Source organism: Palaemon carinicauda, chromosome 11 (genome assembly GCF_036898095.1).
Source record: "Palaemon carinicauda isolate YSFRI2023 chromosome 11, ASM3689809v2, whole genome shotgun sequence".
Taxonomy (NCBI): domain Eukaryota; kingdom Metazoa; phylum Arthropoda; class Malacostraca; order Decapoda; family Palaemonidae; genus Palaemon; species Palaemon carinicauda.
In genome coordinates this window covers 794,460-816,717 of record NC_090735.1, presented here as the reverse complement: position 1 = coordinate 816,717, position 22,258 = coordinate 794,460, and the positions used below count along the sequence as shown (strand labels likewise).

The 22,258-nt window shown below is 37.0% G+C and overlaps 2 protein-coding genes across 2 annotated transcripts in view; one reads left to right on the top strand and one right to left on the bottom strand.

Annotated features, from left to right (window-relative positions):
- LOC137649552 (uncharacterized) overlaps nucleotides 1-13,281 on the top strand; it is a 41,526-nt gene extending 28,245 nt beyond the window's left edge. The window contains exons 2-8 of the mRNA XM_068382537.1: nucleotides 1,157-1,337; nucleotides 1,859-2,044; nucleotides 3,069-3,176; nucleotides 5,211-5,337; nucleotides 7,122-7,270; nucleotides 7,981-8,796; nucleotides 12,140-13,281. Of these exons, the coding sequence (XP_068238638.1) occupies nucleotides 1,215-1,337; nucleotides 1,859-2,044; nucleotides 3,069-3,176; nucleotides 5,211-5,337; nucleotides 7,122-7,270; nucleotides 7,981-8,796; nucleotides 12,140-12,238 (1,608 nt within the window). The 5' untranslated portion in view covers nucleotides 1,157-1,214 and the 3' untranslated portion in view covers nucleotides 12,239-13,281. The remainder of the gene's footprint in view (nucleotides 1-1,156; nucleotides 1,338-1,858; nucleotides 2,045-3,068; nucleotides 3,177-5,210; nucleotides 5,338-7,121; nucleotides 7,271-7,980; nucleotides 8,797-12,139) is intronic.
- Nucleotides 13,083-22,258, bottom strand: part of LOC137649873 (paramyosin-like) — a 30,439-nt gene continuing 21,263 nt past the window's right edge. Inside the window, exons 3-4 of the mRNA XM_068382815.1 lie at nucleotides 21,308-21,777; nucleotides 13,083-13,121 (exon numbers count right to left, since the gene is read on the bottom strand). Coding sequence (XP_068238916.1) covers nucleotides 13,083-13,121; nucleotides 21,308-21,777 — 509 coding nt within the window. The remainder of the gene's footprint in view (nucleotides 13,122-21,307; nucleotides 21,778-22,258) is intronic.

Here is a 22,258-nt window from a genome sequence, read left to right as displayed (position 1 = left end):
GTACACAAAAGTTTTATCAGTGCCCAAATATTTCTCAGTGCCCAAATGTTTCTCGGTACCCAAATGTTTCTCAGTACCCAAATGTTTTTCAGTGCCCAAATATTTCTCAGTGCCCAAACGTTTATCGGAACCCAAACGTTTCTCAGTGCCCAAATGTTTCTCGGTACTCAAATGTTTCTCAGTGCCCAAATGTTTCTCGGTACTCAAACGTTTTTCAGTGCCCAAATGTTTCTCGGTACACAAACGTTTCTCAGTGCCTAAATGTTTCTCGTAACCCAAATGTTTCTCAGTGCCCAAGTGTTTCTCGGTACCCAAACGTTTCTCAGTGCCCAAATTTTTCTCGGTACCCAAACGTTTCTCAGTGCCCAAATTTTTCTCGGTACCCAAACGTTTCTCAGTGCCCAAATGTTTCTCGGTACCCAAACGTATATCGGAACCCAAACGTTTCTCAGTGCCCAAATGTTTCTCGGTACCCAAACGTTTCTCAGTGCTCAAATGTTTCTCGGGACCCAAACGTTTATCGGAACCCAAACGTTTCTCAGTGCCCAAATATTTCTCAGTACCCAAACATTTATCGGAACCCAGACGTTTCTCAGTGCCCAAATATTTCTCAGTACCCAAACGTTTATCGGAACCCAAACGTTTCTCAGTGCCCAAATATTTCTCAGTACCCTAACGTTTATCGGAACCCAAACGTTTCTCAGTGCCCAAATATTTCTCAGTACCCAAACGTTTATCGGAACCCAAACGTTTCTCAGTGCCCAAACGTTTGCCAGATGTTTTGAAATACTTGTGCTGCCAATATTTGAGATTCTCTTCTTACTTTTACGCTCCATGACTTGTAGGTCTCCTCGTTTCTAGAGAATTGTTCATTTGCCTCCCCATGACCCATTTGTAAATCGAGTTCCGAACTGAAGGCCTATTCTCTCTCTCTCTCTCCCTCTCTCTCTCTCTCTCTCTCTCTCTCTCTCTCTCTCTCTCTCTCTCTCTCTCTCTCTCTCTCTCTCCTTTCCCATGTTAGATTTGGCAACTTGCAACTGTTCATTCATTATATATTCTATACAAAATATTATTTGTCCACAATAAAAACCACAATTATGCCCACCTGATGTACGTATCTGTAATAATACTAAAGCAATGCCCGTTTCTTTCCCAGGCGTGTAAAAACCAACAAAACGAACTAACAGGTCCAATCTGCTCCGATACCGTAAATCATGGCTCCTGAGAGTCATTGCCTGAGTCGGGAAGGCTTCATGGACTCGCACCAATCTTTTATGACTCGGGTCTTGGCGCTTCCTGCAGTAGATCAGGCTGCCGCGATGTATCGAGTCACTAAGGTAATGTATGACGGTGGAGAATGTAAAGTATGATAATGGGAAATGTAAAGTATGACGAGGGAAAATGTAAAGTATGACGATGGAGAATGTAAAGTATGATAATGGAAAATGTAAAGTATGACGATGGAGAATGTAAAGTATGGCAGGGGAAAACGTAAAGTATGACAATGGAAAATGTAAAGTATGACAATGGAAAACCTGAAGTATGGCAATGGGAAATGTAAAGTATGACAATGGAAACCCTGAAGTATGACAATGGAAAATATAGAATATGAGAAGGGAAAACGTGAAGTATGACAATGGAAAACGTAAAGTATGATAGTGTGCGTATATATGAGTGTGTCCGTAACATATACCTATTATGTATTAATTATCATTTTCTAAACTCAACAAAGAAAAACAGTCGTTGTCTAAAATAAAACGTTTACTGGTAGACTAAACTGGGTACGTAAACTAAAATTAGGTCTTACATGAGCATTTCCTGGTCGTTTAATATAATCTCCCCTTTACACCTTCTCCAGGAGCAGCAGCCTTACGTTGGCGTGGCGCTAAGACTCGCAGAGGCAGGGATTATGAGGACGGTGACGGCTACCGGAGCCATAATTCCTCTGGCCACCCCCATAGCTAATCACGTGGACGTGTTGGCCTGCCAAGTGTTGGACAACGTGGTAAAGGTGGCGCCTATCATCACCAAACCGACAGATGAGGTGAGTTGTTACCTCCGTTAACGAAGTTGGAAGGAGGTTACGTTTTACCCCCTGTTTGCGTCTTTTTGTGTGTGTTTTTGAACAGCGTCCTGGCCACAATTTTACTTTTAGAGTAATGAAACTTGCAGGGATTAACTATTATGTAAAAAGCTGGAAATGATTAAAATTTGGAAGGTCAAAGTCGAAGGTCAAGGTCATGGTCAGGCAATATGTCCAATTCACATAATCAGCCATAAGTTTGGACATCGTTTTTACAGATACTTCAAACTTGTTATCCTGTTTCTAGCAATAGAGTTTTGTTTAAATGCGACCGTTTAGTGAATACTATTTAGATGGGATTGCTAATTAATTAGTTGTCTATTGGAATTTATTTTACCGGTTCATGAAATTATCGATTGGAAAAATGCTGGAATTTACTAAGGAAAGACTTATTTGTGACAAGAAATGTTACTTTTCGTCTATGTAACCCCTATGATAGGAACAATTTCTGTGGTTAACATAATGAATTATTGCAGCAGGGTGTTTTATAGAATGCACAATGGAATAAGTAGCCAAGGCTTCCCTACTCCTCCTTGAATATTCACTAAAATGTAAGTCTAATTTGTAAGATGGAATTCCAATGAGACATGATGCAAATATTTAACTTACATTTCACAAGATATATATAATGAACTGAGCTGGGTTTTAGGTTGATTGACAGCAGTAAGTTTTCGTTTATGTATTTCAAAGGTTTAAGGTTTAAAGGCCGCTCATGAATGGCAGAAGTGGTTAAATATTTCGCTAAAGACCAAATGTTTATATATGTAAGAGATTTAGTAGACAGATGGATATTTCACTGATATACTGTACGAACTAATGTTGGCTGCAGAACAAGAGTCTTGGCGTCACTTAATAAGACAACCCATTACCGTATTGCGAACAGTCAAACCAAAGTATTTAAGTTGATGGTTTGTCTTTGCTGTCAATTATGTCTATTTTATCAAGAGAATTATTGCTTCGCACTATTCATTTCTCTTTCTTGCAGATAGTTGACGACACCCGACATTTTGTTATGAGGAGTATCGCTGGAGGGCAACATCACTCGAAACCTCTGACATTAAAGACAGCTTTAGTTGCTCGTGCATCAGAAGTGGTAAGTGTCTTCTGAAGTCCATAGTATTTGAAAAGTGAAGCAGTAAAGATATAGTGTGTCGGGAATGAGAAAACTTAATGTGAAAGCTTTGGTGTTATTTACATTCAGTTTTTATCCAAATTATGGTCTTCGTATCCCGTAATGGGTCAGTGCCACCACTGAATACCAAGTGGTGCATTGTAGTCATTACAGAATGGTCTTTACAGTGTTCTCTCGTCCCCTATCTGCACTAATTTTTTAACCTTCTCCCATGTTTGCATTACCATTTTATTTCTTCAATTTTGATCTCTGTCTTCTTAACTATTATTTTGCACTGTAACAGCAGTGTTTCCTTAGTATCACATTGGAGCTGAATGTCCTCACAAGTTCCAGTGTTGCGTCTCATGACCCAAATGCAGGCTACTAATAAAGTAATACTGAATTATTTCAGGTACTTGAGAATTATAATGTTTCATAAATACCTAATCTTATTCCTAGAATTGTATATTCACGTGCATATTTAATCATAACTGTATTTCTCTGGCGTCAAAGACTCGTAGAAGCCTTACGTATTCTATCTGCAAGGAAGCCATTTGGGTGTCTTTTCTTGGCCTGTTGCTTTGCCTTCTAGTTTAGTGGTGTGCATGGCGAAGGTCATTCTATCCACACACTGGCATAGTTACGGATAGCTGAGTGGGGGTTGGATGGCACTTTGGGGGGTGGGGGGGGTGGGGGGGGGGGTTCCAGTGTTTTCTTGGGGGTGGGGTTGTCCATCCAGGGATCCATATTCGGAATTCTAGTTTGTTTTTGGATAAAGAATACAAATCAATTAGTTTGTGAAAAGTATTGATGATATCAAATATGGATGTTTTTAGTTTTGCCTCAGTTACGCCTGTCTATGGCCACAGATCGACATGAGACTTTATTCCAAACTACAGCCACCTAAATAAATTCATGTATCAAAGGAGACACAGATTCTAAGATGTACTGTGTTTTTAAGTTGAAAATACAGTGAATTATTTATTTATTGTATCGACAATTAAGAATGAATTCTAGTACAGATTATATTAATAAAAACCATCTTTATTATTACCTTTTCCGGAGCTTTGTAAAACTTTTCAAGTCTGTTTGAACAGAGATCTAGCTTTTATTATACATTTCTTGAAGCTTTGTAAACGCACAGATTAGTTAAAATGAATAAAAATTCACATGGCATTATTCAGATAATACTTATGAAACGATAAATCTCAGAGCATGCTGAGTCTTGCCATTTTTCGTGCTGTTTCCAGTGCGGTCAACAAAATCTTTCATGTCAAGTCTCGTAGAATACTTGAATGTTATGGGTAAAAAGAAATATATACACGTGGGTATTGCATCAACGAATTCATACACATAGTATTAGAAGGGTCAACTCTCGTAGAATACTCGAATGCAGTATAATCCTTGTAATTATTTCAAATTTTTGTCCTAATACCTTTTGTAAATGGAAAAATACAAATATTTCATGATTTGCTTCAACCACTCATAAGTTTTATTCCTTATAGAATCTTCCTTCTTGAAAATTATTGGTATTATTTTAATATGCTGCAGACAATATAAGTTTTTGTTTATGAAATTGATTTTAGGATGGGGAACTATTTCATAACATTCTAAGTGCCTAGAAACTATTTGATCTGTCATCTTGTAGTTTTGATTTACCTTTTTTTATAGCTATTTTATCAGAATTCTTTTCATAATGGTCTTTGTTTGCAAAGGTCGGGTGTGTTGGGTCCGATTTATTGAGCAATTCTATGAAAATAAGCTTCCATGGTATCCTTTGTAGGTCATTGAGAGAATGTAAAATTACATTTTACAAAGTAAACAGACACAAGAACTCCACCTAACCTAACCTAGGAACCGTATCCTTACTTACAGAGGCCTATAACCCCTGCTACCCCTCCTTAGACTATCGTAGTCTTAGCTTACCCTGTCCCATCGAACTACTGTACATTCACCTGTCGCACTGATGAAAATAATCGTCAGTCTTCCTATTAAGGTTACGTATTTCGTTGATAGGTTGATCGTGCATCGGCCACCGATTATGGAAGAGCCTTAATCCACTTGGCGGAATCTTTGTTGCACTCGGCCCACTATGCAGTCGATACTTGCCTCCCTCCGTCAGAAAGCGATATGCATCATGCAGGTAAGGCGTGGCAGACATCTGTAAGATTATTATTATTATTATTATTATTATTATTTTTATTATTACTACTTGCTAAGCTACAACCCTAGTTGTCAAAGTAGGATTCTTTAAGCCCAAGAGCTTCAACAGGGAAAATAGCTTAGTAAGGAAAGGAAATAAGTAAATAAATAAACTACAAGAGAAGTAATGTCAATTTCAGTTGCTATACAGTATGGGGTCAGATATGAATTTGTAACAATATTATATGTACATTGAACTTTTTAACTTTTATAAATGTTTAGTTATACTGAACGGTATTGTAGGCTTACGTAATCAAAATTATAACGAATATGTGAGATATTTCATTGTTCATGACATTGATAAGCACAACAGGTGTTGAGTTACTAAAATAGACACTATGCCATGAATACCCAGAAGCTCATAAACAAAATTAATGTTTTGATTAACAATACCGAAAAATGGGCTAGGTCCACCTAGTTAAGCTTGATTACTACAAGGAGTGCATTACTAGCTTTTTCTTTTTTTCTTGAATGACAAGAGGACATTTTAAAAAGAGGCAAATAGAAGCGAGTTCCGGGAAGAATAGAAATTTCCCGCGTTGGTGTCTGACAAAGCCAACAGATTAGACGTCCAAAGCACTGTGCCCTTATGAAGAAAGCCTGCCGTGTACAATGCCATGAGGGTAGAAGTGACATGCAACCAGGTTATACTTTAAATCTGTGCTCTATCTGCAGGAATGGTAGAGGCTTTTAACCTTTAGGTCGGGTTGAAGTTAAGGATTGTAGCGTGTTAGAACCAGGGCATTTAATAACATGAAGGCATTTGATTCAAATGTAGTCAGTTTTAGAATTGTACCCTATACGAAAACAGATAAGTCATGAGAAGGACTCACAGCTTCTTAGAGGTAGCCTTCGCCAGTCCATGAGACGATTCTTGCAAAGCATTTTCATGCTAATAATTTCTCATGAGTTAAAAACATTGACAAATTATCCGGAAATCATTGATGCTTACAATGGAAAGATGATTTAAAAGAAAATGGAAGGGTATTGAGTTAGAAAGGAAGGAAATAAGCCAAGTTTTATCTTAATCATTCAAGAGATATTGTCCATTTTAGAGGAATTGGGAAAGTTAAGCAAGATTTAGGATAAACATATAAAGACAACTGGGAAAAGAGGAGTGCTTAAAAACATTAGACCCATCTATTTTTTAATGTCAGGAAAGTAAATTCACGAGGGGACCCAAGAAAGAGTGTTAATACTGTAAATTTAGAATGATGGCATTCTTTACAATCTGATTTTCTGCAGTTGTAGGATTTTTATATTCTTACTACATTCTCTCACAACATATTGTATAGCATATTTGCTATTCCCTATTTCCTTATCTACTTTCATCACTGGGTTACTTTCCCAGTTATAGCTTTTGGGCTTGTAGCATTTTGCTATTCTAACCAGGGTTGTAGCTTGGCTAGTTAAAATAATAATAATAATAATAATAATAATAATAATAATAATAATAATAATAATAATAATAATAATAATAATATATTGGTAGCTTTTATAGTTTCTATCTTATCATTCTGCCTTTTACTTGAAATATAAAGGTCTGCTATTCCGATCAGGATTGTAACCATGCAAGTTATAATAATAGTAATACATATTGGTAACTTCTATAATTTCTTTCATATAATTCTGCCTTGTAATATAAAGGTCACTTTACCAAAAGCAGAATTCCATTAATCAGTAGTACGAAAGTTTTCATTTATAGTTATTTATTCTTTTACTCAGATGGCAATGAAGGAGATCTAAGTACAAAAGCCCTTTCTTTGGCTTATAAGACTCAAAGCAGATTAGTACGCACTGCCAAGCGAATGTTGAGGGCCGATGGTAATGGAAACGAAGAGGATGACGATATTGTCATTTATCCCTTGCACCTGGTAAGTGATTCCAAAGGGAGAGCTCGGTATTACTTTTTGTTGTTGGAGAAATGAAGTTTTAGGAACACCACCATGTTGAGTTGGTAGTAATATTGGTGTAGAATATAGTTCCAGAATGTTTATTTTAACATTATATATATTGTATGGAAGAGTCATTGTACACACACACACACACACACACACACACACACACATATATATATATATATATATATATATATATATATATATATATATATATATATATATATATATATATATATATATATATATATATATATATATATATATATATATATATGCATGTTTGTGTGCACACTCATTTCAAGACGTTGAGATAGTGTTTCTGAAAGTTGAGAAATGTGGAGGTACTTTGTGCTCTGAGGTGGTTCAGTACTGTGGCAAGAGTCAAGGATGATATGTTGGAAAAGCCATAGTGCAAGGAGTGAGAGAGAGAGAGAGAGAGAGAGAGAGAGAGAGAGAGAGAGAGAGAGAGAGAGAGAGAGAGAGAGAGAGAGAGAGAGAGGGGGGGGGGTAGGTGTGTTCCTAGGTAAATGGAATGGAAGAGATCTATCCTGTTTCAACATTTCTTTGCTTGAGTTTTTTTTCTCCAAACAGGAACTTTAGATAATAGTTTTTGCAATGTTGTATTGCATTACTTACGCAAGTTTTCAGAAGAATTATAACTGACAAATGTTTATTTCCTTTAGGTTGAGAATGGCAATCACCGATTTGTGAAATGGTACTTCTCTCTAGTCAACATTCCGTATGTCAAGAAAGCTTCTAGTGCCACTACTGCGGCTCGGTCAATTGTGGTGAAGAATGTAGGATTTGTCTTTGATACCACCATAAAATATCAGCGTATCCTTAGCACAATGGTTTCAGACACTGCTAGTAATGTGTATTCAGTCATTGCTATGAATGGAAAGAATGCAGTAGGGTACTTCTCAACTAGCAGGGTACATCTTGAAAAGTCTCTGGCAACGGCAGCTAAAACAGCGAGTGATGCCGCGTTCATGGCTGGCTTAGTAGTGCACGTTGCCTTCTCAACTGCTGTGTTTACCACAAGCGCTATCACCAACACCAGTAGAGATATAGTGAAAACAGCTTTAGATACCGCTGTCTCTATAACAAGCAGAACAATTGGCAATTTTATGACCTTGGGCAAGACTCTACCAGGCATGGAAATGAGTAAGAAGTCTCAACAATTGTTTCAGTCCGTCCAGGCAACTTTTTTAGGCCTCAAAGCACAAGGAATTGTCACTTTTATTGCAGCGGAGCAGTACTGTACAGAAACCATGAAATACACCCTTCGAAGAATACCACCATCTTTGTCTACCAGAGGGTCCTTATTATATACTCAGTCTCTCTCCACTTTCTGTGCACTCCGTCAGTACCCATCTCAAGTTTTAGAATCATCAAGTCAAATTCTACAGAGTGCTCGACATATCCCCTTGGACTCCTACGTTTGGTTAAGAAACAGCGATTTATACATACAAAGTTATCTTCTAGCAGTTCAGATTCAGGTAAGTTTAGATAACTATTGGTATTCTATTTCTAGTTTCGAAAGAAATTTAATCCTTGGTGTCTGTAAAATCAAAGAAATGAAATGAAAGAATAATGCCTCGTATACTGAATGGGCTAAGTATATTATACATATCCAAGATGCTTTTATGAGTAATTGCTTTTGTCCTATATTATAAGCATTTCCTAAGCAGTACATATGCAATATCTATCATAGAGATAAAATTTAATTTTATACCCATGCACTCAGTTTCCTTGTAGTGTACTGTAGTGTATCAACTTTTATTAATTTGATTATTCTTATAGTTCATAACTATTTAGCTATGAGAGCTTTATTATTTAAAAAAACTGCTTTTGGCATGATTATTAATGTTTTAGATGCAATGAAATGTGCATATTATTTGAAAATAACATAACAGTAATTTTTAAAGATACAAAGTTAGGTTAAGGGCAACTTCCTCCTTGAGTACAGTAGACATTAGTTCCCCCAAGTAGGCTACAATAATCAAATCTGCATAATACAAAAGAATGTATGACTGCTGCAAATTGGCACTTCTTATTCGTTTAAGTTCCGTTGAATGATAACCTTAGCCTTTTCTTTGTGTGCGTTTTTCCATTGACAAAATTTGGTTAGAATAGCAGTGATATGTTTATTGAAGTCACCTCTCAACCATATTATGGCGAATGAAAAGAATTGGTAATGTTACTCTATTAGGCAAATGTATTGATGTTAGCTCTAGCCCAGTTGATTGCAACCCAGTTTCCATAATTCCCATATTATCTAAAGTATTTGAATGTCTTTTGGCAAAACATTTAAATAAGTAGCTGAAGGTCACCATCTGTTCCCTAGTTTGTGATTTGACTTTTGCAAAGGCCTTGGAGCATGTAATACCCTTCTTACAATCTCCAATGCTGTACAAAAATCCCTTGATTGTGGTCAGGAAGCTCGTATGATTGGCCTTGTTTTAGTGCTGCCTATGACCATATAATTACGAGGTCCTTGTTTTTCAGCTCAAACAGTTTGTAGTAGGTAAGTCTTTTCTTAGTATCATTATTGAGTTTTCAAGAAATAGATTACAAGGAGTTGAGTTGTTATTGATGGGCACCATAGTGAGTATAGGAATGTGATATCTGGTGGTCCTCAGGGTAATGTGCTTGGACCATAAATTTTCATACTACTGTATATACACATATTGTATGTGGGTTGGCTTAGAAGACAAACTTGTTGCATATGCAGATGATGATACTCTCTTTGCATCAGTTCCATCTCCTTTAAGTAGATCTGAGGTTGCTGAATCCCTTAATAGAGATTTAGATGAAATTAGTGCATGGTACAAAATATTGGGCATGAAGTTGAACCTTAACACAACTGAAATTATGATTGTAAGTAGGTCGAGGATAGCGGCTCCTCAACATCCAGATCTCTGCATTGATAATGTTTCTTTAACTCTATATGACTACTGTACTTTGAAATTTTAGGTGCGATTCCTGATACCCAATTTACTTTTGAGAAACAAATTGTCTGTTTCTTCCTCAATTGCACTTAAAATTGGCTTATTGAGAAGTCTCAATATTTTCGGTGATCCATCTATTCTGAAGAAAGGTTTCAACTTTCATATTCTACCCTGTTTCAAGTATAGTTCTGTCCGTGTTTCAGCCACTGAATCTCATCTTAATTTGTTCGACAAGGACTTACAATCTATTAGATATCTTACTTTTGATCTAGATATTAATCTCTGTCATCGTCGTTCAGTCAGCTTTTTATGAATGGTGCATAAGATTTTTCATAATTCTGACCATCCTCTGCATTCAGATCTACCCAAATTGTACTATCCTGTACGTAGTCCTGGCAATGCAGTTAATTTTAACAGTCAGCCTTTCTCCATCATAAGGCTCAATACTACACAGTATTCTAGAAGTTTTATTCCAGCTGTGACCAGATTGTGGAATGATCTTCCTAATCAGAGTTGAATCGGTGGAACTTCAAAAGTTCAGACTTGCAACAAATGTTTTTAATGTTGAACAGGCTGACATAAATCTCTCCTAACAGTGTTTATATCATGTATCAATTTTAACGTTGTTACTTATCTTAGGATATTTTATATTAATTGTTCATTATGTCTCATAGTTTATTTCCTTATTTCCTTTTCTCACTGGACTATTTTTCCTGTTGGAGCCCTCTGGATTATAGCATCCGGCTTTTCCCACTTAGGTTACTTTTCCTTAAGGCCTGCTTTTCTCATCTTATACAGCAGGGGAACCCTGCTCTCTACAGGACCTCCACAGTCAGTTTATCATTTTCGTTTGAAAGCATTCAACATTTCAGCTTAACTAGTAATAATCATAATAATGTAACTCAGCAGCAATAGCTATAATTAAATGGTTAAATTTCATGTATTTTCTTTAATAAAGAAAATTAATATCTTTACTTTGATGGCTGCCTTTCCAGTTCCATACAGCAGGGAACCCCACCCTCTACAGGACCTCCACTGTCGTTTTACCTTGTTCGTTCAGAGTATTTAACATTTCATATCGCGTATTGTTCATTTACTGTTAAATCGTCACTGTCAAAAGACTTATGAAATAAGAAAGTCTTCAGTTTCCTCTTGAAAACCTTAATGTCTTCAATCATTCAAATGTTTCGTGGGAGCTTATATAGTCTCGGGGATGCATATTTAAAGGCTCTGGAGCCTACAGTAGACATATATCTAGGTTCCAATAGTTTGAAGCCATCTGTAACTATTCTCGTGTCGACACGATTTGTTGGTTGCGCAATATGTAGCATTTCTCTTAAGTATTTTGGACGCCCTGTCCTGATAACTTGGTGGGTTATTGTACATATTCTAAATTCAATTCTCGCTTTAATCGGCAGCCAGTGTATATCGATTAGTATAGGGGGGATCCTTTATCTAGGTGGGACACCTTTTATCAGTCTTGCTCCTCTGTTTATTATGTTTTACAATTTCTTAAGTTCAATTTCTTAAGTTGATCTTTTGGTTACTCTAGTTTTTTTCAACATTTTGAGATTTGAGTAACTTTTATGAATAAAGAGTCCAACTCCCCCACCAGACCTACCTTCTCTCGGTATGTGAAAGAAGGCATGTGTGTGTGTGTGGGGGGGGGGGGGGGGGGGCGTTATTTCAGTGATCTTTGCCTTATCCAAGTTATTTAACCATGTTTCAGATAATGCTACCATATCTAAATATGTCCTGTAAACTGGCTTTGACAGCATTTATGTAGCAGAGCTTGAGTAACATTAATTAAGGATCTTAACCAGTTGTATTAGGTAACATAGAATTCTTGGTCTTTACTACCTTTTTATTAATAATTTTTCTCTTATTTCAGAGTCGATTGTTATCTCTTCTAAGCAGCAGCAGCTTGAGTACAATGAAAGTTAAAACCTGGAAGTCAAATTCTTTAGCAGAATGCAAAAAAACACTTTGAAAATGTATAATACTAAAATCATCACTAACGAATTCTGGAGTGATAGTAAGTGATTGATGTCTAAACTTGTAATATGTAATACTGTACTTTACATGTAATAGGTTACTGTACAATGTATCATTATCCACTTCCGGATATATTCATTGAATGGCTCAAGGGAAGTAGTTTCCCCTTAGTATATAGCAATAGCTATATTGTTCACCTATTTGAACTAAGGGGAATAGAGTTATGAAAGTATATAGCAACAGCTATATTGTTCACGTACTTGAACTAATAGGAAAAGACTTTTGAAAGTATATAGCAACCGCTGTATTGTTCACCTACTTTTAACTAATGGGAACAGACTTTTGAAAATATATAGCAACAAGTATATTGTTCACTTACTTGAACTAATGGGAATAGACTTTTGAAAGTATATAGCAACAGCTATACTGTTCACCTACTTCAACTAATGGGAAGAGACTTTTGAAAGCATATAGCAACAGATATATTGTTCACTTGAATTAATGGGAATAGACATTTGAAAGTATATAGCAACAGATTTATTGTTCACTTGAACTAATGGGAATAGACTTTTGAAAGTATATAGCAACAGATATATTTTTTACACTTATGTGAAGTAATGGGAATAGACTTTTGAAAGTATATAGCAACATATATATTGCTCACCTACTTGAACTAATGGGAATAGTCTTTTGAAAGTATATAGCAACAGATATATTGTTCACTTGAACTAATGGGAATAGACTTTTGAAAGTATATAGCAACAGATATATTGTTCACTTGAACTAATGGGAATAGACTTTTGAAAGTTTTAAGATAATTCTGAATGTTATGCATGATGTCAGCAGTTTGTGCTGTAAGTTGTATTTTTCTTATAAAGCTGTAGAAGAATACTCAAGAATTTGATAGTATTCTATATTTGCAAATTACTGTTACTGAAATTAGGTTCTCCCGTTTGCATGTTTGTTCATGCACATGGCGATTGGTCTAGATTTCATATTAGGATGCAGTAAGTTTTCTGTATTTAATAAAGTGTGTTTAAATTCTATAACTTTCATTCCTTCCTGTTATAGGTAGTAGGTTGGCCAGAGCACCCCTTTAGATACTACAGCTAGAGAGTTATGGGGACTTTGACTGGCCAGACAAAACTACACTGGATCCTTCTCTCTGGTTTATGTTCCTCCTTTGTCCTCATACACCTGACAGTATTGAGATTACCAAACAATTCTTCTCTCAATAGGTTAACTACTGCACAGTAATTGTTCAGTGGCCAATTTCCTCTTGGTAAGGGTAGAAGAGACTCTTTAGCCATGCTAAGCAACTCTTCTGGGAGAAGGACACTCCAAAATCAAACCATTGTTCTCTAGTCTTGGGTAGTGCCATAGCCTCTGTACCATGGTCTTTCAATGTCTAGGGTTAGAGTTCTCTAACTTGAGGGTACACTCGAGCACACCTTTTTGTCTTATTTCTCTTCCTCTTGTTTTGTTAAAGATTTTATAGTTTATACAGAAAATATTCAAAATAATGTTGTTACTTTCTTTTAAAATATTTTATTTTTCCTTGTTCCTTTTCCTCACTGGGATATTTTCCCTCTTGGAGCCTTTGGGCTTATAGCATCCTGATTTTCCAACTAGGGTTGTAGCTTAGCAAGTAATAATAATAATAATAATAATAATAATAATAATAATAATAATAATAATAATATGAAAGTTCCATAGCCCAAATAAATGATACTTCAAAATAAGCAGGTACTTTATCCGATGATGTAGGCTTGTACCTCTACATCGAAGGATATTTCCTCCCAAAAATAAAGTTCCCTTTTCTCTCCATCTTCCATAGTCCAACTACTTGATCCTTCCCTCTGAGTCAGTACTTTATCCAATGATGAAGGCCTGTACTTCTACATCAAAGGATATTTCCTGCTCAAAACAAAGTTCCTTTTTCTCTTCATCTACTATAGTCCAACTACTTGGTCCTTCCCACTGATTCAGTACTTTATCCAATGATGAAGGCCTGCACTCCTACATCAAAGGATATCTACTCCTTAAAACAAAGTTCCCTTTTCTCTTCATCTTCTATGGTCCAACTACTTGGTCCTTCCCACGGATTCAGTACTTTATCCAATGATGAAGGCCTGCACTCCTACATCAAAGGATATCTACTCCTTAAAACAAAGTTCCCTTTTCTCTTCATCTTCTATGGTCCAACTACTTGGTCCTTCCCACTGATTCAGTACTTTATCCAATGATGAAGGCCTGCACTCCTACATCAAAGGATATCTACTCCTTAAAACAAAGTTCCCTTTTCTCTTCATCTTCTATGGTCCAACTACTTGGTCCTTCCCACTGATTCAGTACTTTATCCAATGATGAAGGCCTGCACTCCTACATCAAAGGATATTTACTCCTCAAAACAAAGTTCCTTTTTCTCTTCATCTTCTATGGTCCAACTACTTGGTCCTTCCCACGGATTCAGTACTTTATCCAATGATGAAGGCCTGCATTCCTACATCAAAGGATATTTACTCCTCAAAACGAAGTTCCTTTTTCTCTTCATCTTCTATGGTCCAACTACTTGGTCCTTCCCACTGATTCAGTACTTTATCCAATGATGAAGGCCTGCACTCCTACATCAAAGGATATTTACTCCTCAAAACAAAGTTCCTTTTTCTCTTCATCTTCTATGGTCCAACTACTTGGTCCTTCCCACTGATTCAGTACTTTATCCAATGATGAAGGCCTGCACTCCTACATCAAAGGATATCTACTCCTTAAAACAAAGTTCCCTTTTCTCTTCATCTTCTATGGTCCAACTACTTGGTCCTTCCCACGGATTCAGTACTTTATCCAATGATGAAGGCCTGCATTCCTACATCAAAGGATATTTACTCCTCAAAACAAAGTTCCTTTTTCTCTTCATCTTCCCTGGTTCAACTACTTGGTTTTTCCCCCGGATTCAGTACTTTATCCAATGATGAAGGCCTGCATTCCTACATCAAAGGATATTTACTCCTCAAAACAAAGTTCCTTTTTCTCTTCATCTTCTCTGGTCCAACTACTTGGTCCTTCCCACGGATTCAGTACTTTATCCAATGATGAAGGCCTGTACTCCAACATCAAAGGATATTTACTCCTCAAAACAAAGTTCCTTTTTCTCTTCATCTTCTCTGGTCCAACTACTTGGTCCTTCCCACGGATTCAGTACTTTATCCAATGATGAAGGCCTGCATTCCTACATCAAAGGATATTTACTCCTCAAAACAAAGTTCCTTTTTCTCTTCATCTTCTCTGGTCCAACTACTTGGTCCTTCCCACGGATTCAGTACTTTATCCAATGATGAAGGCCTGCACTCCTACATCAAAGGATATTTACTCCTCAAAACAAAGTTCCTTTTTCTCTTCATCTTCAATGGTCCAACTACTAGGTCCTTCCCACTGAGTCAGTACTTTATCCAATGATAAAGGCCTGTACTCCTATATCAAAGTATATTTCCTCCTCAAAACAAAGCTTCTTTTTCTCTTCATCTTCTATGGTCCAACTACTTGGTCCTTCCCACTGAGTTAGTACTTTATCTAATGATGAAGGCCTGCACTCCTACATAAAAGGATATTTCCTCCTCAAAACAAAGCTCCTTTTTCTCTTCATCTTCTATGGTCCAACTACTTGGTCCTGCCCACTGAGTCACTACTTTATCCAATGATGAAGGCCTGTACTCCTACATCAAAGGATATTTCCTCCTCAAAACAAAGCTCCTTTTTCTCTTCATCTTCTATGGTCCAACTACTTGGTCCTTCCCACTGAGTCAGTACTTTATCCAATGATGAAGGCCTGTACTCCTACATCAAAGGATATTTCCTCCTCAAAACAAAGTTCCTTTTTCTCCTCATCTTCTATGGTCCAACTACTTGGTCCTCCCCACTGAGTCAGTACTTTATCCAATGATGAAGGCGTGTACTCCTACATCAAAGGATTTTTCCTCCTCAAAACTAAGTTCCTTTTTCTCTTCATCGTCCATAGTCCAACTACTTGGTCCTTCCAACTGAGTCAGTACTTTATCCAATGATGAATGCCTGTACTCTTACATCAAAGGATATTTCCTCCTCAAAGCAAAGTTCCTTTTTCTCTTCATCTTCTATGGTCCAACTTTTTGGTCCTTCCCACTGAGACAGTACTTTATCCAATGATGAAGGCCTGTACTCCTACATCAAAGGATATTTCCTCCTCAAAACAAAGCTCCTTTTCTCTTCATCTTGTATGGTCCAACTACTTGGTCCTTTCAACTGAGTCACTACTTTATCCAATGATGAAGGCCTGTACTCCTATATCAAAGGATATTTCCTCCTCAAAACAAAGTTCCTTTTTCTCTTTTTCTTCAATGGTCCAACTACGTGGTCCTTCCTACTGAGTCTGTACTTTATCCAATGATGAAGCCCTATACTCCTACATCAAAGTATATTTCCTCCTCAAAACAAAGCTCCTTTTTCTCTTCATCTTCTATGGTTCAACTACTTTGTCCTCCCCACTGAGTCAGTACTTTAGCCAATGATGAAGGCCTTTTCTCGTACATCAAAGGATATTTCTTCCTCAAAACAAAGCTCTTTTTTCTCTTCATCTTCTATGGTGCAACTACTTGTTCCTTCCCACTGAGTCAGTACTTTATCCAATGATGAAGGCCTGTACTCCTACATCAAAGGCTAATTCCTCCTCAAAACAAAGTTCTTTTTTCTCTTCATCTTCTATGGTCCAACTACTTGGTCCTTCCTATTGAGTCAGTACTTTATACAATGACGAAGGCCTGTACTCCTACATCGAAGGATATTTCCTCCTCAAAACAAAGCTCCTTTTTATTCATCATCTATTGTCCAACTACTTGGTCCTTCCCACTGAGTCAGTACTTTATCCAATGATAAAGGACTGTACTCCTACATCAAAGGATATTTCCTCCTCAAAACAAACCTCCTTTTTCTCTCCATCTTCCATAGTCCAAATGCTCTGTCCTTCCAACTGAGTCCGTACTTTATCCAATGATGAAGGCCTGTACTCCTACATCAAAGGATATTTCCTCCTCAAAACAAACCTCCTTTTTCTCTCCATCTTCCATAGTCCAACTGCTTGGTCCTTCCAACTGAGTCAGTACTTTATCTAATGATGAAGGCCTGTACTCCTACATCAAAGGATATTTCCTCCTCAAAAAAAAATTCCTTTTTCTATTCATCTTCTGTGGTCCAACTACTTGGTCCTTCCCACTGAGACAGTACTTTATCCAATGATGAAGGCCTGTACTCCTACATCAAAGGATATTTCCTCCTCAAAACAAAGTTCCTTTTTCTCTTCATCTTCCATAGTCCAACTACTTGGTCTTTCCAACCGAGTTAGTACTTTATCCAATGATGAAGGCCTGTACTCTTACATCAAAGGATATTTCCTCCTCAAAGCAAAGTTCCTTTTTCTCTTCATCTTCTATTGTCCAACTTCTTGGTCCTTCCCACTGAGTCATTACTTTATTCAATGATGAAGGCCTGTACTCCTACATCAAAGGATACTTCCTCCTCAAAACAAAGCTCCTTTTTCTCTTGATCTGCTATGGTCCAACTACTTGGTCCTTCCCACTGAGTCAGTACTTTATTCAGTGATGAAGGCCTGTACTCCTACATCAAATGATATTCCTCCTCAAAACAAAGTTTCTTTTTCTTTTCATCTTCTATGGTCCAGCTACTTGGTCCTTCCCACTGAGTCAGTACTTTATCCAATGATGAAGGCCTGAACTCCTACATCAAAGGATATTTCCTCCTCAAAACAAAGTTCCTTATTCTCTTCATCTTCTATGGTCCAACTACTTGGTTCTTCCAACTGAGTCAGTACTTTATCCAATGATGAAGGCCTGTACTCCTACATCAAAGGATATTTCCTCCTCAAAACAAAGTTCCTTTTCTCTTCATCTTCTATGGTTCAACTACTTAGTCCTTCCCACTGAGTCAATACTTTATCCAATGATGAAAGCCTGTACTCCTACATCAAAGGATATTTCCTCCTCAAAACAAAGTTCCTTTTTCTCTTCATCTTCTATGGTCCAACTACATGGTCCTTCCCACTGAGTCAGTAATTTATCCAATGATGAAGGCCTGTACTCCTACATCAAAGGATATTTTCTTCTTCAATATAAAGTTCCCTTTTTTTTTTCATCTTCTATGGTCCAACTACTTGGTCCTTCCCAATGAGTCAGTACTTTATCCAATGATGAAGGTCTGTACTCCTACATCAAAGGATATTTCCTCCCCAAAACAAAGCTCCTTTTCTTTTCATCTTCTCTGGTCCAACTACCTGGTCCTTCCCACTGAGTCAGCACTTTATCCAATGATGAAGGCCTGTACTCCTACATCAAAGGATATTTCTTCCTCAAAACAAAGTTCCTTTTTCTCTTCATCTTCTATGGTCCAACTACATGGTCCCTCCAACTGAGTCAGTACTTTATTCAATGATGAAAGCCTGTACTCCTACATCAAAGGATATTTCCTCCTCAAAACAAAGTTCCTTTTTCTCTTCATCTTCTATGGTCCAACTACATGGTCCTTCCCACTGAGTCAGTAATTTATCCAATGATGAAGGCCTGTACTCCTACATCAAAGGATATTTCCTTCCTCAATATAAAGTTCCTTTTTTTTCATCTTCTATGGTCCAACTACTTGGTCCTTCCTAATGAGTCAGTACTTTATCCAATGATGAAGGTCTGTACTCCTACATCAAAGGATATTTCCTCCCCAAAACAAAGCTCCTTTTCTCTTCATCTTCTTTGGTCCAACTACTTGGTCCTTCCCACTGAGTCAGCACTTTATCCAATGATGAAGGCCTGTACTCCTACATCAAAGGATATTTCTTCCTCAAAACAAAGCTCCTTTTCTCTTCATCTTCTCTGGTCCAACTACATGGTCCCTCCAACTGAGTCAGTACTTTATTCAATGATGAAAGCCTGTACTCCTACATCAAAGGATATTTCCTCCTCAAAACAAAGCTCCTTTTTCTCTTCATCTTCTATGGTCCAACTACATGGTCCTTCCCACTGAGTCAGTAATATATCCAATGATGAAGGCCTGTACTCCTACATCAAAGGACATTTCCTCCTCAAAATAAAGTTCTTTTTTCTCTTCATCTTCTATGGTCCAACTATTTGTTCCTTCCCAATGAGTCGGTACTTTACCCTAAAATGTAGGCTTGTACTTCTACATCAAAGGATATTTCTTCCTGTTGCTGCGGTTCCTTTTTATATATATATTTTTTTGGTCTTTTTTTTTCTGCTCCTCCTCCTTCCTTTTTGCTCCTCTTGCTGCTGCTCCTTTTTTATTTTTTTTCATTTTTTATATTTTTGTTCAGGATTTTTTCTTTCTTTTCGCTGCTTTTCTCCTGCTTCAGTCTTCCTCTTGTTGCTGCTCCGTTTTTATGCTTTTTATATACTTTTTAGCATTTTTTTTACGACTCCTGCTGCTTCTCTTCCTCCCTTTGCTGCTGTTCCTTTTTTTTCTTTTTTTGGAGGGTTTGTATTTTTTTTTAACTTTTTTTTTTACTGCTTCTCCTCCTCCTTCTCTTCCTCCTCTCGCTGCTTCTCTTTTTTGGGGGGTTATTATTTTTTTTAGTTTTTTTTTCTGTTCTTTTTTTCTGCTTCCCCACCTCCTTTTCTTCCTCCTCTTGCTGCTGCTCCTTTTTTTTTTCTTTTTTGCTTATATATATATATATATATATATATATATATATATATATATATATATATATATATATATATATATATATATATATATATATATATTTTGCTGCTTCTCCTCCTTTTCTTCCAGGTCATGATGCTGCTCCTTTTTTTCATTTATTTTATTTATTTTTATTTTTCTGCTGCTTCTCTTTCTCCTTCTCTTCCTCCTCTTCCTGCTGCTCCTTTTTTTTCTTTTTTTTTGCTGCTTCGCCTCTTCCTTCTCTTCCTCCTCTTGCTGCTGCTCCTTATTTATCTATTTTTTGTTTTGTTTTTGTATTTTTTTTAGATTTTTTTGTTTTTTTACTGCTGCTTCTCCTCCTCCTTTTCTTACTCCTACTGCTGCTGCTCTTTTTTTTTATTTTTTTTTTTAGTTTTATTTCTTTTTTTTTTTTTTTGCTGCTCCTCCTCCTCCTTCTCTTCCTCTTCTTGGTGCTGTTCATTTTTTTCTTTTTTTTTGCTGCTTGTCCTCCTCCTTTTCTTCCTCCTCTTGCTGCTACTCATTTTTTTTTGGTTTTTGTATATTTTTTAGTATTTTTTGTTTTATTTTTTGCTGCTTGTCCTCTTCCTTCTCTTCCTCCTCTTTCTGCTGCTTTTTTTTATTTATTTATTTTTTTTTTGGTTTTTGTATTTGTTTTTTTAGCTTTTTTTTTTGTTTTTTTTTCTGCTGCTTCTCCTACTCCTTTTCTTTCTCCTATTGCTGCTGCTCTTTTTTTTCTTTGGGTTTTTGTATTTTTTTTATAGTTTTTTTCTTTTTGTTTTTTTTTCTGCTGCTTCTCCTCCTCCTTTTCTTCCTCCTCTTGCTGCTGCTCTTTTTTTTTGGAGGGGTTTTGTATTTTTTTGTTAGTTTTTTTTTCTGCTGCTTCTCCGCCTCCTCTTCTTTCTCCTATTGCTGCTGCTCTTTTTTTTCTGCTGCTGCTCCTCCTCCTCCTTCGCTTCTTCTTGGTGCTGCTAATTTTTTTTTTTTTTGTATTTTTTTTCAGTTTTTTTTTCTGCGGCTTCTCTTCCTCCTTTTCTTCCTCCTATTGCTGCTGCTTTTTTTTTTTTTTGCTTTCCAAAGCTGCCTTTTCAATAACGTTTTCCGTCACACTGTCCAGTTCAGCCCAGAGTGTTCGGATCTCATTATCAGCACTTTCGACGTATTCCTCCAAGTCTCTCTTTTCCAGAAGTTTCTCGTTGGCTGTCTTGAGATCTTCTGTTACTCTTTCCAGCTTCTTCTCGAGTATCCGAATTTCCTCACGGGCATTTTCTAATTCCTTTTCTACATATGCCTTGGCCAAAAGCTCATCACGAATGTGATCGTTTCGAGCTTCAGCTTTTTCTAGACTTACAAAAAGCGACCCTATATTCTTATTCGCTCTTTGTAAATCATCAATTAAAGCTAAGTTACCGATGTTATTACATACATCAATTTCTTTTACCTGAACAAACGTCCTGGCCGAAAGCTCCTCTCGAAGTTCATCGTTTTGACTTTCCGCTTTCTCTAGCCTTGCCATAAGACCCTGAATTTTCTTATTCGCTCTATCTAAATCTGCATTTAAAGCTGATATGGCTATGTTGTCCGTAGATAACTCAATTTCTTCTGCCTCTTCGTCATGCACCTCTTCACAGATGCGTTGTAAGTCATTGGCCGTTTCCGTTTCTTGGTGTATTCTAGCGAAGAAATCATCAAACAACTGAATTCCCTCTTCTGCTCCACCCAACTCCTCACTTAGATCCTTTTTCGATGCTTCCTCCAATTGTGCGTTTTCCTTAGTTTGTCCGGCAACATAATTTGCCCCATCGTAGACTGCTCCATTTCCTCCCGATCCATCAAATCCAAGAATTTTTCTGCTTCTCTATGTGAATCTTCGCCTCCCCAGCACCATGCCATGACGCCAAAAGCTGTCAAAGATCCCACTAAAATCATTCTGTCAGTCATAAATCTAACCATTTTGTATAGTAAAGATTTACTCAATGTCTTCCATGGCTAACGAATATAGCATTAGAATTAAAAAAAATATTGACACATTTCTCTGCAGACAAAGAATTCCTGGAGCCAAGGAAGATGAAGATTTTCAGTCTTCACTGGAGACAAAATAATCCTGTAGCAGCCATTGAGAAACAGTTCAAGGCCTGGCAAAAAAAACAATAGATTTCCAATTACTCCGCCTTTGGGAGGTCAGTTGGAGACGAGATAATACTGAAAAAAACCGACTCAAAGATCCAGTGAAGACAAGAAAATCCTGCAGACATTGGGAGCTCAATCGAAGATGTTTACAGCGACGATTCTGAAATGGTCT